At 38.2% G+C, this 13,151-nt stretch overlaps 1 protein-coding gene across 2 annotated transcripts in view; it reads left to right on the forward strand.

Annotated features, from left to right (window-relative positions):
* The first annotated feature begins 5,297 nt into the window (after window positions 1–5,297).
* The window catches only part of PTPMT1 (protein tyrosine phosphatase mitochondrial 1), a 188,487-nt gene continuing 180,633 nt past the window's right edge, over window positions 5,298–13,151 (forward strand). Inside the window, exon 1 of one of the 2 annotated variants that reach the window (XM_044082736.1) lies at window positions 5,298–5,625. In XM_044082736.1, the coding sequence (XP_043938671.1) occupies window positions 5,479–5,625 (147 nt within the window). In that variant the 5' untranslated portion in view covers window positions 5,298–5,478. Of the gene's footprint in view, window positions 5,626–6,594; window positions 6,770–13,151 lie in introns of those variants that run through there. The other variant, XM_044082737.1, reaches the window with a different exon arrangement.

Below are 13,151 nucleotides of genomic sequence, written 5' to 3' on the forward strand. Positions count from 1 at the left end.
ACGGTCATGATTTGTAGACAGTGACTTCTAAATTTGTAACTCCAAATGAAGCTGATATGCAACAAGACTCATATCAAAATCAAGACCAGGAGTCAAGTTTAAACAGCCCTGTTGTCAGAAAATGTCCTCAGAAAAGGTAAATAAACCAGTTTGTATAGAGATTATTCCAGAGATGAAATGGATACTAAGGACTAAAACAAACCTTTATTGAAATGCAGTCTTAAATATGTAAACAAAAATCATACTTGATACATATAGCACATGGCATACCTATTAAAGTGATAAAGGCTATTTAAAGTTACTTTATAGTTTTAAAACAAGGGGAGGTTAGATTGAGGGGTATATATTATGCTAATGAGATAGCTACAGTGATTTGCATATCATGTGGTACACCAAAGTTTCAGGGTATTCAGCTTTCCGTGTAGATGTCATGGAATTTTACCTCATGAGACTGACACTCTGAGACTTTGCCTGGCAAATTATTGTTTTAGTGAGATCTGAGAGATACGAGCATAAGTGTGATAGCACTGTTACAGTGGACTGCCTTATGCGAATAGGTTTTTAGTATGTACAAATTTTTGTTTTAGTAATGCAGAAGTGTCTGAGTGTGTTCTCCAGAGTTAAAATTTTGTTACAATGAGTACTGTTCTAATAATCATTGTGAATTAATCATTTGACATAGTCTCATAGACTCATTAACAGACTGGTGTCATGATCCTCTGATGTGTAGATTCAACCCAGCTGTATATGCATCTTGTACAGAGTTGCACAGTCTATTTAGCATTCATGAATATTAAAAGTTATGCCTGGTTAAAGGTTTGCTATGTGTTGTCTCCAACAGAGATGATAATGAAAAAAACATCCTTGCAATCTCTGAATTGCTAAGATACTACAATGTTATGTCTTTTTTGTTGTTGCATGTTCTCCTTATGACAAAAGATTGTATACTTAAACAAATACAAAGTGAATAGTCACTACACTAGGTGATCCTTGACACCAGAAGTAAGAAGTACTTAAGGACCTAGCAACAAAAATAAGTTTACCCATTACACAGAGAAGGATGAGGTTCTGCAGTAGGTATCACAAATAGGCAGTCTAGATAAGCCTAATAGTCTTTATCAGCCACTGAATTGTTCTTGTTTCTGGATTTCTGTCAGAAGCTTCTTACTGTCATGAATGTCTCTCTTGCAAACAAAATGCTATATACGAGTTATATAATAAAGATGACGTAACTGATTTCAGAAGGGCCAGGGCTTGCAGAATACTTGTTCCATCCGATAAACTGAAAGCTATCAAAAGCTAGGTTGACCTATTTTTCTCCCAAAACTGTAAAGTCACAAAAATGGAAAAATAACAGAAAACTAAATGAAAGATAAAATAAAATATATTTTTCCTTAATTGGATACTAGACTTGTAAAGCTGTTGATAATTAATATTGGTATAGGCTGAGAAAGGTTATTTAATAACATATACACCTTACACAGGCCAGACTTTATAAAGCAAATCTGTCTCTCTCTTGGTCATAGTCACTGTTGATATGACACCCAGACCGATCTCTTGTACAAAATGGATAAAGAGGGTTTGATGCCAAACCCAGTAGTACAAGGAGGAACAAGGCAAAATATGACTCAGAATTATGCATAAAATCATATCATTTGAGAGGTAAACTTCTGATCTAATGTCAGTTTTCATTCTATCCTCAACCTATGGGTTTGGATCCAATCCCTCGGATCCAGCTTAGCTGTTACAATAACTCATGGTAACCCAACAACTCTCCAGCTTCTCCCTTACCCATAATGCACCCTTTCAAAGTACCTCAGATCTCATTTGCCACTATTCTCGTTAGACGTGGTGACCAGTTGCTTTTGAGAAGATAAGTGTATTTAATTGAATGCAAAACTTCTTTTTCCTTCTAAATAGTTTTTTGGGTTTTTCTCCCCTTGTGTCAAGAAGCTCTCAGAGTGTGGCAGTGGACAATCTCATCCAACCACTTTCTTATAACACTGCATATTCTGGGGAAGTCCAGTATGACAGCAGACAAATTGACCAGGTGCATGGTGCAGTCTTCTACCCCATGAATGGTCCCTCAGTCAGAATCTGACAGAAAGGATATTCCCTCATGGGGGTCATGATTGCTGCAATCTTTTTGCCTGTCCCCTAAACAACAAGTGCAGCAACTACTTCGCCCTGATCTCACCAAGTGGGGAGTCACTGAGGGATACTCTTCTTCACAATTGGCCCTCCGGTCTTCTTTATGCCTTCTCCCTGACTCTATTAATCTCAAAATATCTGCAGAAAGCTGCCAGGTTAAAGAGCAACGTAATCCTTATTGCACCATATTGGCCTCAATAGATTTGGTTTCCCTTTCTTTGGCCTCACTTGCTTCACCAACCGTGGATTCTGGATCCAACTCCAGACCTACTGTTTCACCCAGTGGGATATACCCAATCTTAGGCTGACTGCTTGGCTTCTCCAATTCCATTAATAGCCAGACAACCTATGCTCTCTTCTCCAGTCCGATACATACTCCTGTCTTCGCATAAACTATCTACACGTAAGCTATATTCTAGTAAATGGAAAAGATTTGTTCGCTGAGCATTACAGAATAATACTGATCCCTTCTCTGCTCCTATTCATGATAGTCTTGATTTTTTAGCCCAGCTTTTCAAAGAAGGATAATCTTCTTTGACTATCAAAGTCCAATTGGCAGCAATATCCAATTTTCACACTGGTTTCCAAGGTTCTTTATTTGCTTCACATAAACTCTGCAAAGCCTTTTTGAGAGGAACTCTCCTTTTAAAGTCCCCTTATAAAGACTCTACTCTCTCTTGTGACCCAAATTTGGTGCTGCAGGCTGTTATACACCCCCTTTTAAACCAGCAACTAAGTACAATCCCAAATGCCTTTCTTGGAAGACTATCTTCTTGGTAGCCATAACTGCTGCAAGAAGAATTTCAGAAATTCAAGTCTTATTTTCCAAACCACCACATTTGATTTTTCACAAAGACAGAATTTTCCTCCGTACTAATCCATCCTTTTTACCAAAGGTGGTATCAGAGACAAATATTAATCAGTCTATCAATTTACCAGTATTTTTTCCAAAATTTGAGAACAAAGGTGAGTACTTGTTACATTTATCAGGTGTTCACAGACAATTGCATTTTTTACATATACAGAACCAAAGATAACAGGAAATCTGACCAATTATTTGTTTCCTTCTCAGATGTTAAATTGTGAAAACCAATCACCAAAGTAACCTTATCCAGACGGCTGACCAGTTTTATTTCTTTCATTTATGATCATTTGGGGATGGCCTTACCAAAATCTTTATGAGCTCATTCTACTAGAGCAATGGCAACTTCATCTGTTTTCCAGTCTAGAGCCTCTGTGGATGACATTTGTGCAGCAGCAACTTGGGCTACCCCTCATATCTTTGTTACTTATTACAAATTGGATCTAGTCTCCAGGGGTAGAGCATCATTTGGTTCAATGGTGCTGAGGAATATCCTTTCTTGAGTCCACCCAGTATCTAAGGTAGCTGGGGACTCTGTCCCATAGGTTGAGGATAGAATGAAAATTGACAACATCAGATAAAGAAGTTATGTACTCACCATAACGTTCCATCTGTGTTGTCCATTTTCATTCTTCCCCAACTCCTCACCCACCAGCCCCTACATTTTAAATCCTAGAAGAGTGAGTATTCTTAAGTGGACACTTACCTTGTACTGAGTTCCGGATACAGTCTCTGGACCCTTCTGATATTTTATTTTATTTCCCTTAGCAAACAAGATCTGAAGTAGTTAGGAAGGGTCCATTATGGGTAAGGGAGAAGCTCGAGAGGTGTTTGGTTACCATAAACCACTGTAATGGCCAAGTCGGATCCAAAGGTTTGAATTCGAACCCATAGGTTGAGGAAGAATGAAAATGGACAATACAGATGAAACATTATGGTACAGTGTGTTTTATGTTATTTTCATTAGTCTCTCTCTGTGTGGTACTTAAGTATTATCGCAGCCACATTTGCGCAATAATACCGGTTGCTTCCCAATGTTCATATGTAACCGTTAATGCAGTGGAAATGTGAAGCAGTGTGTTTTCTTTCACACCGAAGGTTATTTAATGCAGGGTTATCACTCAAAAAATGAAAAAGGTAATGTGGCTGTTGAAAAGTTTGCAATTTACTGCTACTATATCATGTTGCTTTGTATAAGTCTCAATCTGCGTAATGCACATTCCGTTTTATCCTGGCAACAAATGCTGTCAAGGAAAGATTCACTGAACACATAAACAAAAGAAAATGGTTGTGAGGGAAGTAGTACAAATAGTTAAACCAACTGCCTACTACTTTAGAAATACAACATGCCCTGTGATCACATTTGAGGTATATGCAGAATAAGTCACACAATGCCGTTCCTTGACCCTTTTAATTTTTGCATGTCTCCCTGCTGAAAGTATGAGTTGTAAAGCAGAAGGGAGGCCAACAGGGCAAAAAATAAATAAATAAAAAAGGACACAAACCTGTGCAGTTTTTGCAAAAAGCTAGAGTTCAGAGGTGTGTCATCCACTTCTGTTACTCGTAATGCGGAGCTAGTTAATATTACTGAAGCAAAATGTGTACCTGCAGTGATTAGTAGACAGTGTTGGGCCACTTCTGCCCATTAAGCACAATGTTTCTTACTCTTACTACATCTTTCTTTTTCAGCGATATACAGTTTCACTGCTTTTCACAACATTTGTAGGCATGACTGAGGCTTGGAAAACAGCCATTTTCATGCTGCAAATGTGGCTATTATGGTAAATACATAACTCGTTTTTATGAACCCATCTTGCAAGTATTATTCTGATTCCACAACTTTCTATTTCAGTAGTGAACTGTTGTAACAAATAGCATTCCTATCAACCTCTTAGTGCAACAATTCCGAAGAAAGCAAAAATAATGGGGAAATAGACCCAAAAATAGGGACACTTTTTAAATATTGCTTTTATAATTAAAAAGCTGATAGAATAAAAAGTCTTACATTTGCATGTATTTTTGAAAGGTATGCAGCCTAAACTAAAACTCGAAATGTCTGTTATTATTTAGTGATTTAAATTCTCACTGATTTGCCAGAAATCGCATATTTTTAAAGGAACAGACCAAAATACGAGGCAAAGATCTGTACAGTATGACAAATAGTAAATTTCGACAGCGCACAGACTGCGGCGCGCTTAAAATGTCAAGTCATGTGATAAAGTCCAAACTATTAAGAAAAACTGAAACAATAGCGCCACCTGAAGCACCAAGTTATTTGGCATGTACTCGTTTTCACCTCGGAGTGCCCCTGTGACAACTATTTTGGTGACGCTATCTCGATTAAACATAGCGACTACGGATATCCGTGTGCTAGCTAAGCCCCAACAGCGCCGCTAAGAAAGTATGACGATGCCAGTTAGGTGCTATTTTCATGTAGAAACAAGTGTTCTTTTGAAACTGCAAAAATGGCAGGGCTGGCTGCAAGGATTTTATTTTACCCAACTCTGGGGTACAATCTACTGATGGAAAAACTCTGGGGGAGAAGATGGTTTGACAGAATTGACGAAAGTGTCATTTTAGGCGCATTGCCATTCCGATCAATGACAAGCCAGGTAAAGAACAGTTCCGGCAGTGAGAATCCCCTCAAAGTGCACGTGGAGTATAGGGGAGGTGCTCGTAATGGGCGTCTTATGGCGCGAAACTATTAAAGACCCAAGGGTGGCTTGTTTATTTCATGAAAATGGGTTTTATTGGACGTATTTTATATAACTTACATTTACCGAAATATCAGACGTATTGGAAGTGGGGGATGATAATTTAGTCTTTTTACATCAAGTTTAGTAAATGAATGAAAGTGGTGTGAGGCTTAGGATAAGTTACTTGGGTCTTTGAAGTCAGAGAATCAGCTGTCCCCTGCTCTTATCTCAAGTAGCTTTGTCAATAATAACACTTGCGACTGTTGTGGCGGACCAGTGTGGTGTGCATCACTATGCTAGTTTTGTGATACCGCGTTATTTTTCAGAAAACCTACATTAACTGAAATGGTATTATTGTCTTGTCTTTCTATGTGAATAACATCTGTGATTTTTCAAAAATAGGGCATTTTTGTATTCTTGCAGCCGCAGAGGTAGCGTTGTCGCCGCACAGCAAGAAGTTTTCCCCTTAGATTCTTGGCTGGAGCGCCTTCTGTGTAGAGCCTGCATGTTCTCCCCGCGGTCGAAAGACATGCGTGAATGGGCGTACCAACGTTGAAGGTTGGGCGTCGAGCTGGCACCTCAGCACGGTAAAAATCTACTGCCAATCATTAGCAGATCGGAGTTCCGACCCCTAACCGGGAAAAGCCGAAAGAAGAACACTGTATTCTTGCAGCCACAATCGAACTACGCAGAAGCGGGGGTGATCTGTGCGAGTGGCAGTGATGTCATATGCAAATTATGCATGATTGGCTAGTGACATCATGTGTACAGTGGCTGTCCATTGACACGTGGAAATGACCCGTCTTACATCTCTACCTCTTAACTCAAGAAATCTTGACAAAGGCCTTAAAATAGGGATACATTTTGAGTTAGAAAATTGCTAGAATAACATGATTTATGTTAGCGTGCATTTTTTGAAGGATTTGAAGTCTGAAACTCAAATGCATGATTGCGACTTCAATCCTCAATGATTTGGGAGGAAACCACATTTTTTATGAGAGACGTACTAAAACACGAGGCAAGGATCTGGACAACCTGCGAAAATCTGGACATTTGGGAGGTGTAAGCCCTGGAGATGTAATTTGTGAATGCCCTTGAGATATTACTTTTTTTTTTCGTAAACATTCATTGTTCATATTCTCCCTTGATATGATTATGTCAATACGGCAGGGGACGAGCGGCGCAAATTGTAATACAAGTTATACTGTTTTTAGCAGCAGTAGTTTCAGTTAACTTTAATTCTGGGTAACAGCTGACTACAATCGTGCCGTTTCTCAAACTTTGGGAATAGTTGCTATACCATTGCTTGTTGTTGAGATCCTCCTAAGCTGAATGCATTTGGAGATCGGCCTGGTAATTTGCGTTTGAAACTGTTTAAAACTATTTAACTAACCTGGCCATAGCTAGCTACCTCTGACAGGGTTGAACACGGGAAAATAATGTGAAATTGAACAGGTAATAATTGTATTTACTAGAAAGCTCACAGGTCTGTTATTAACTGTTTCTTCATACTTAAAAAATGTTCTATTGATGAATCAGCATGTTTTATTATAGCAATAACCCACGCCTGGGTGTGGGTAATGCTGGATTTACCCACGGTTGGCGTACCAAACAAAGCCAACCGTGGGTAAATCCAGCATTACCCACACCCAGAAGTGGGTTATTGCTATTATACAATGACATTATTTAAGAAAAGAAATAATTAATTTTCTTAAATAATGGCATTGTATAATGCCTCTTTACTGCCCTTCCGCAGCTGTCTGGTATTCTGCGGCAGTTCTGATGTACTGCGCGCCTGCGCAGTACATCAGAACTGTGGGCAAAAGCAACTGAGAACGCAATATCTCCGTTGCTTTTTTTTACTGTCTCGCTATGTTAAATGGGTTTAACATAGCGAGACAGCTTTAAAATAAGCAACGGATATCTCCGTTGCTTATTTTAAAGCTGTCTCGCTATGTTAAACCCATTTAATATAGCGAGAAAGCTTTAAAAAAAAGCAACGGAGATCGCAAGATCTCCGTTACTTTTTACACACTGTGTCGCTATGTTAAAGGAGTTTAACATAGCGAGACAGCTTTAAAAAAAGCAACGGAGATCTCCGTTGCTTTTTTAAAACCTGTTTCGCTATGTTAAACTCTTTTAACATAGCGAGACAGTGTTTTATACTAACGGAAAAAGTCCGGGCGACCGGAACTTTTTCCGTTAGTATATTGAGGGATTTACAACGGGCACACTGGTGGGGCTGGCCAGTCAGCGTGCACGTTTTAGGGGAGGCATTGTATAATTGGTATTATCCTTAGCTAATTTTTATTACACGATGACCCCCCCCCAATTAATATTCCAAAACGTGTATGCTGATTGGCCAGCGTGCCCATTGTAAATCCTACAATATATCAACGGAAAAAGTTCCGGTCGCCTGGACTTTTTTCCGTTGGTATAAGTGTCCAAAACCATTTTCGTTTTTTCTTTTTTTTTAATAAATAAAAAAAAAAAAAGAAAGAAAAAAAACGGAGACTTTCTTTTCTCTGTTGCTTCTGTTTCAAAGCATTGATGTAATGGGTATGCGCAGGAACGCAAGTCCCACACATGCGCAGTACATCAACACAAGGAAGCTGTATACCACCACCGGTGGAAGAACAGTAATGCGCCGTTATACAAACATTTTTTTAAGAAAAGTATGTTTTTTTTTTTCTTAAATAATGTCATTGTATAATAGTAATAACCGACTCTGTGGTTGTGGTATATTGAAATTTACCCACGGTTGGCTTTATTTAATCACTCGGGCTTCGCCCTCGTGATTAAACCACACCAACCTTGGGTAATCTTTAATATACCACACAACGTTGTCGATTATTGCTTAATTATACAATGATTGGCCGTTAATATAAAAAAAGAGCACACTGATTGGCCAGCACAACCAGCGTGCCCGTTTTGTAAATCGGAGACTATACCAATGGGAAAAGGTCCGGTCGCCTGCACTTTTTCCCATTAGTAAGTCTCGTAATTTTATTACTTTTTTTTCTTTTTTAACTAAAAAAAGAAACTCGGAGATGTAAACCAAACAAGGGAGATGGCACAGAGAAAAATAAAACGATAATCAGGTAATTAAACGTCTCCCGATTTCTTTGTTTTTACTTTTTTTTTTTTCTTTTTTTTTAATTAAAAAAAAAAAAAAAGCAACGGAGATCTTTCATTCTCCGTTGCTTCCTCTACACAGCTCTGATGTACTGTGTAAGCATGGGAACAGAAGTTCCATGCACAGTACATCAGAAAAAGCCGCAGGATAGCAGAAACCAGCGGAAGGGCACCACGGAGGTATTATACAAAGACATTATTTAAGAAAAGTAATTTTTTCCTCTTAAATAATGTCATTGTATAATAGCAATAACCCACGTCTGGGTGTGGGCAATGCTAGATTTACCCACAGTTGTCTTTGGTGGCCCTCGTGACCAAACCAGTCCAACAATGGGTAAATTTAGCATTACCCAGACGTGGGTTATTGCTTAAACAATACATGTTTGCCAAGCCATTTCAGGGTGGAACTTGTTAGTAAGACTCAAAACGGTGAACAGGTGTTGGGCGGGAGCTGCTACTGCGCATCCGGGGGTAGTACAAGGACACGATTATGCCAAAAAGAGGATGAGAGCAATGAAAATCCCAGTGCTTTTTCTGCTTCTGATATTAAATTAAGCTAGTAAATGTGTACTGTATATGCTCCTGTATTACTGCTGGCTGGATGAATACAAAATGTTGGGTTTGTCTGATGTATTTTCATTATGTCTTTACTTTAAGTTTTTAATTGGTGTGCACTGGCTCTATATGATTTTGTCACATTAACTAATGTTGACGCGACACTTCTGAGCACAAGTAAAATGGGGGAAAGGGGGGTGATAACGATTCTGTGCAGTTTATTTCATTTGAGCTGTAAGCACTGGCTTTGAAATCGGGGGAACTTGTAGTTGAATAAGTTTCACATTTAGTGTAAAACTGTGTGATGGTATTTAATTGGTTTAAGTTTATTGTAATCTATGTGCATAGAAAAGTTGCAAAGGGCATAACTGTCAACTACTTACTCCTAGAATAAAGGACAGAGGCCCATAATTAGTGACACTTTTAAAATTCTGCAAGACTTCACTTTTAAAGTGCACAGAGTAAGACTATTTGCGTATATATATATATATATATATATATGCATTTTATAAAAAAAAGTAATCCCACTGCAGTGATCTTATCTTTACAGTTTTTATCTCACATTTAGGAATATTTAATCATTTGTGATTTGTGCATATCATCCAATGCAAAAACTTTCAACAAAGTCACCTAATCTAACAGTTTTGGAAAATAAGATTAGTCTTTCACAAATAAACAGTAATCTATTATATATTTGTTATCCAGCTTCCCCCCCTGCTGCATGCCACTTAGTGAACTTTTTCCATCCCTTAAATGCCTAGCACCCCTTAATGTAATCAGTCTTTCCTTTATGGCTTGCCACTTTTTTCATTTCATTTTAACTCCCTTCCTTATGTCATTAAAACAGTCACAGCACCTTTGTCAATATTGTCAGATCACCACTGTAAATGAAAGTGTAATTCAAAGCAGAACATTTATGGCTACATAAATGCTTCCTGAACTATAATCTTTGTTTAACTTTATCGTGTTTTAAATTTTCTAATTCACACAAATTTGTGTGTTTTAATGCTATTGCCATCTTTTAAAATGCACAAAGTGAGACAAGAAGTGTGGCCAGCAGAAGGATATCACAGCTAGGCATGTCCAAAATATTGTCACAGTGAGGTGTAGATACGTGTGATGTATTTGGGAGGAGCGCAAGTTGTGCTACAGTGGGCAGGACTGAAATGACAAAGTTGCATAAAATATGAATGGCGTAACAGTTTAGGATTATGACAAAACAAATTTCTGATAATATAGAGGATGATATGATATACTGAATGTGTTAACAATTGCTGACATGCAGAAACATTGGCAGACATTACATCAAGCACTCCACATCACCAGCACACTTACCTGGAGCTAAAACTCCTTGTAAGAGGTTTAAAAAAAAAAAAAAAAAAAAACAGATCACACAATTTCAGGCACACTATTTCAAAAGTGGTCTTAGCTGTTAGGGAAAGTTTTTTTTAAGTTAATATAATGTGCAGGGTTGGGGTTTAATATAAGGTTAGGGCTATCACATTTGAGTAAGGTGGTGCAGATTGAAGTTCCCCTGCCCATCTTAGTTTTATGTGCTGACCCTAAACCTACCTCTGTCATAAACCCCTAACCTACACATTACCTTGCACCACTTCACTTACATATGCAAACCCTAACCCTGCCCCTAACAGGGAATGAAGGCACTGAATAAAGTTGTGTTAGTGTACACATTTCTGTAAATTCATTCAGTAACTCCCTGCATAAGGGGCTTACAATGACAAGCCTTTAAGAATTAAACTTACTGAACGAAGTTGCAGATCATAAATCAAAGCAGAATGTGACAGCTTCATTCAGAAAAGTACAACAATACCTACCATATGATGCTATTTTATAATACTGTGCTACTTCTACTCATTGTAAAGTGCACTGTAGAATATCACTATCCTCCCTTCCCCCTGTAACACGAGGCATCAAAGAATATGGCATGTCAGCACCCACTGGTACCTTGATGTTAACAGTTTGTAGTTCATCTTTTTGTAATTTAGTAGTACAGTGTTAAAATGTGATGTCTGCAGATATTTTTAAATACTGTATATTGCTTTATGCTAAAGTTCCAGCACAGGTAGGGGTGTATCGTCAAAAAAGTATGTCCTGTGCTTTTTTTAAATTTGACTGGTGTGTGTTACTTCTGCCTTGGTATAAAATGAAATGAAATTAAATGAAAAAAATGTCACAGCTGTGCTCAGACCTACCCCCATGTCACAGCCTTAGACAGAATTACAAGTCAGGTATTGCACTGCAGATTATCACCCAACAGCAATGTGTGGTGTTCTGTTAAGTAAAAATGCAAAGCAAAATGTGACAGTTTCAGTCAGAACAGCACTACAATCTAAACAATGCTTTCTGGAATTATTTTAAAAATACATTACAGGTTTGTAGATTAAAATTACTATAACAGTAGATGTTTGAATGATCAGTGCTGCAGTAGCTTTAGCTATATGGGTTATATCTTGCCAAGGATATAACAGTTGGTCAGCTTCCAAAGCTTCAGGGCACCTTCCACAGGTCCAGACTGTCAGGCTGCTCGATCTGAGCTAACTAAAAGACAAGTTTGGGCATGAAATTCTTCAGAGTTTTCCTGCCAGCAGAGTGAGGGAGCCCGAACCTGAAAGGACAATGCTAGGAATGACAACAAAATAAATCTCCACACCCTGGCATAAAAAAAAAAAAAAAAAACACAGTAAAAATGGGGTGGGGTGGGATGGAGAGAGTAAGTGGCCATTAGTTATCATTCGGACATTAACTGTTATAATAAGTTTAACATACACAACTGTACAATGTTCGTCATATTGATCACTGCTGCAGTAGCCTAAGCTATTTGAGTAGATTATCTTAGCTAACTACATTTAGGAGGTGGAAGGAGAAGGGTCCAGGAGCCCCAGGAGAATGGTTCTAGCAAAGCCTTATGTGAACTTAGAGAAGCAGTCAAGATTATAGTGCTTTGTAAAAGTAGTTACAGAGGTACAGGCAGTCCCCGGGTTAAGGACAAGATCTGTTTTTCAGTCTGTCCTCAAGTCAAATTTGTATGCAAGTTGAAACAAGTACATATGGTTCTTACTAAATGTCACTTAGTCAAATGTTTGACTCAGTCTAGTATTTATTTTACCTTTCTTTGTATATGAAACACTTTAGAAGTACTTTCAAATAAAATAAATCTTAAACATAATACTGCATATTGTAGTAATAGCAATAACAGCACTAAGTACAGTATAGCAACAGTACAGTAACTATGTTCATACACTACAGTAGACCGTTCCATACAAAAAAAAATGTTAAACTTACATTTTAAGCTTCACTTCACATTTCTGTACTACGTGTCACCCACGAATGTTTTCCACTCTTTCCTGAACTTTCAGACTTCTGTCACCTAGACCCTAGTGAGCCGCAATGTCATTTGCCCATTCTGCTGTACAGTACAGTAACTGCTTCAGTACTGTACTATACAAGCCAGCAGCCTTGACCAATCAACATCACCAATACAGCAATTTCATAACCCATCTGATCTCGTGTTCTCTGTGAAGGCGGAAGTAACTGCTCTAACAAGACTTGCGAGCAACTTCACAAACTGGGAAAATGGAGAAAAGGAAAGTACAACATAATTCTTCATTTTCAAGGAACGATTTGGGCAACTTTAAAGATTTTTATTTTTTTTCACATTATTCACGACATTGCGGCAGCCCGTTCTAATCTATGGGTTGTCCTTATGTCAGATGTCTGTAACCCGGGGACTG

This window comes from Protopterus annectens, chromosome 9.part0, assembly GCF_019279795.1.
Source record: "Protopterus annectens isolate FY-2018-M chromosome 9.part0, PAN1.0, whole genome shotgun sequence".
NCBI classification, from domain to species: domain Eukaryota; kingdom Metazoa; phylum Chordata; order Ceratodontiformes; family Protopteridae; genus Protopterus; species Protopterus annectens.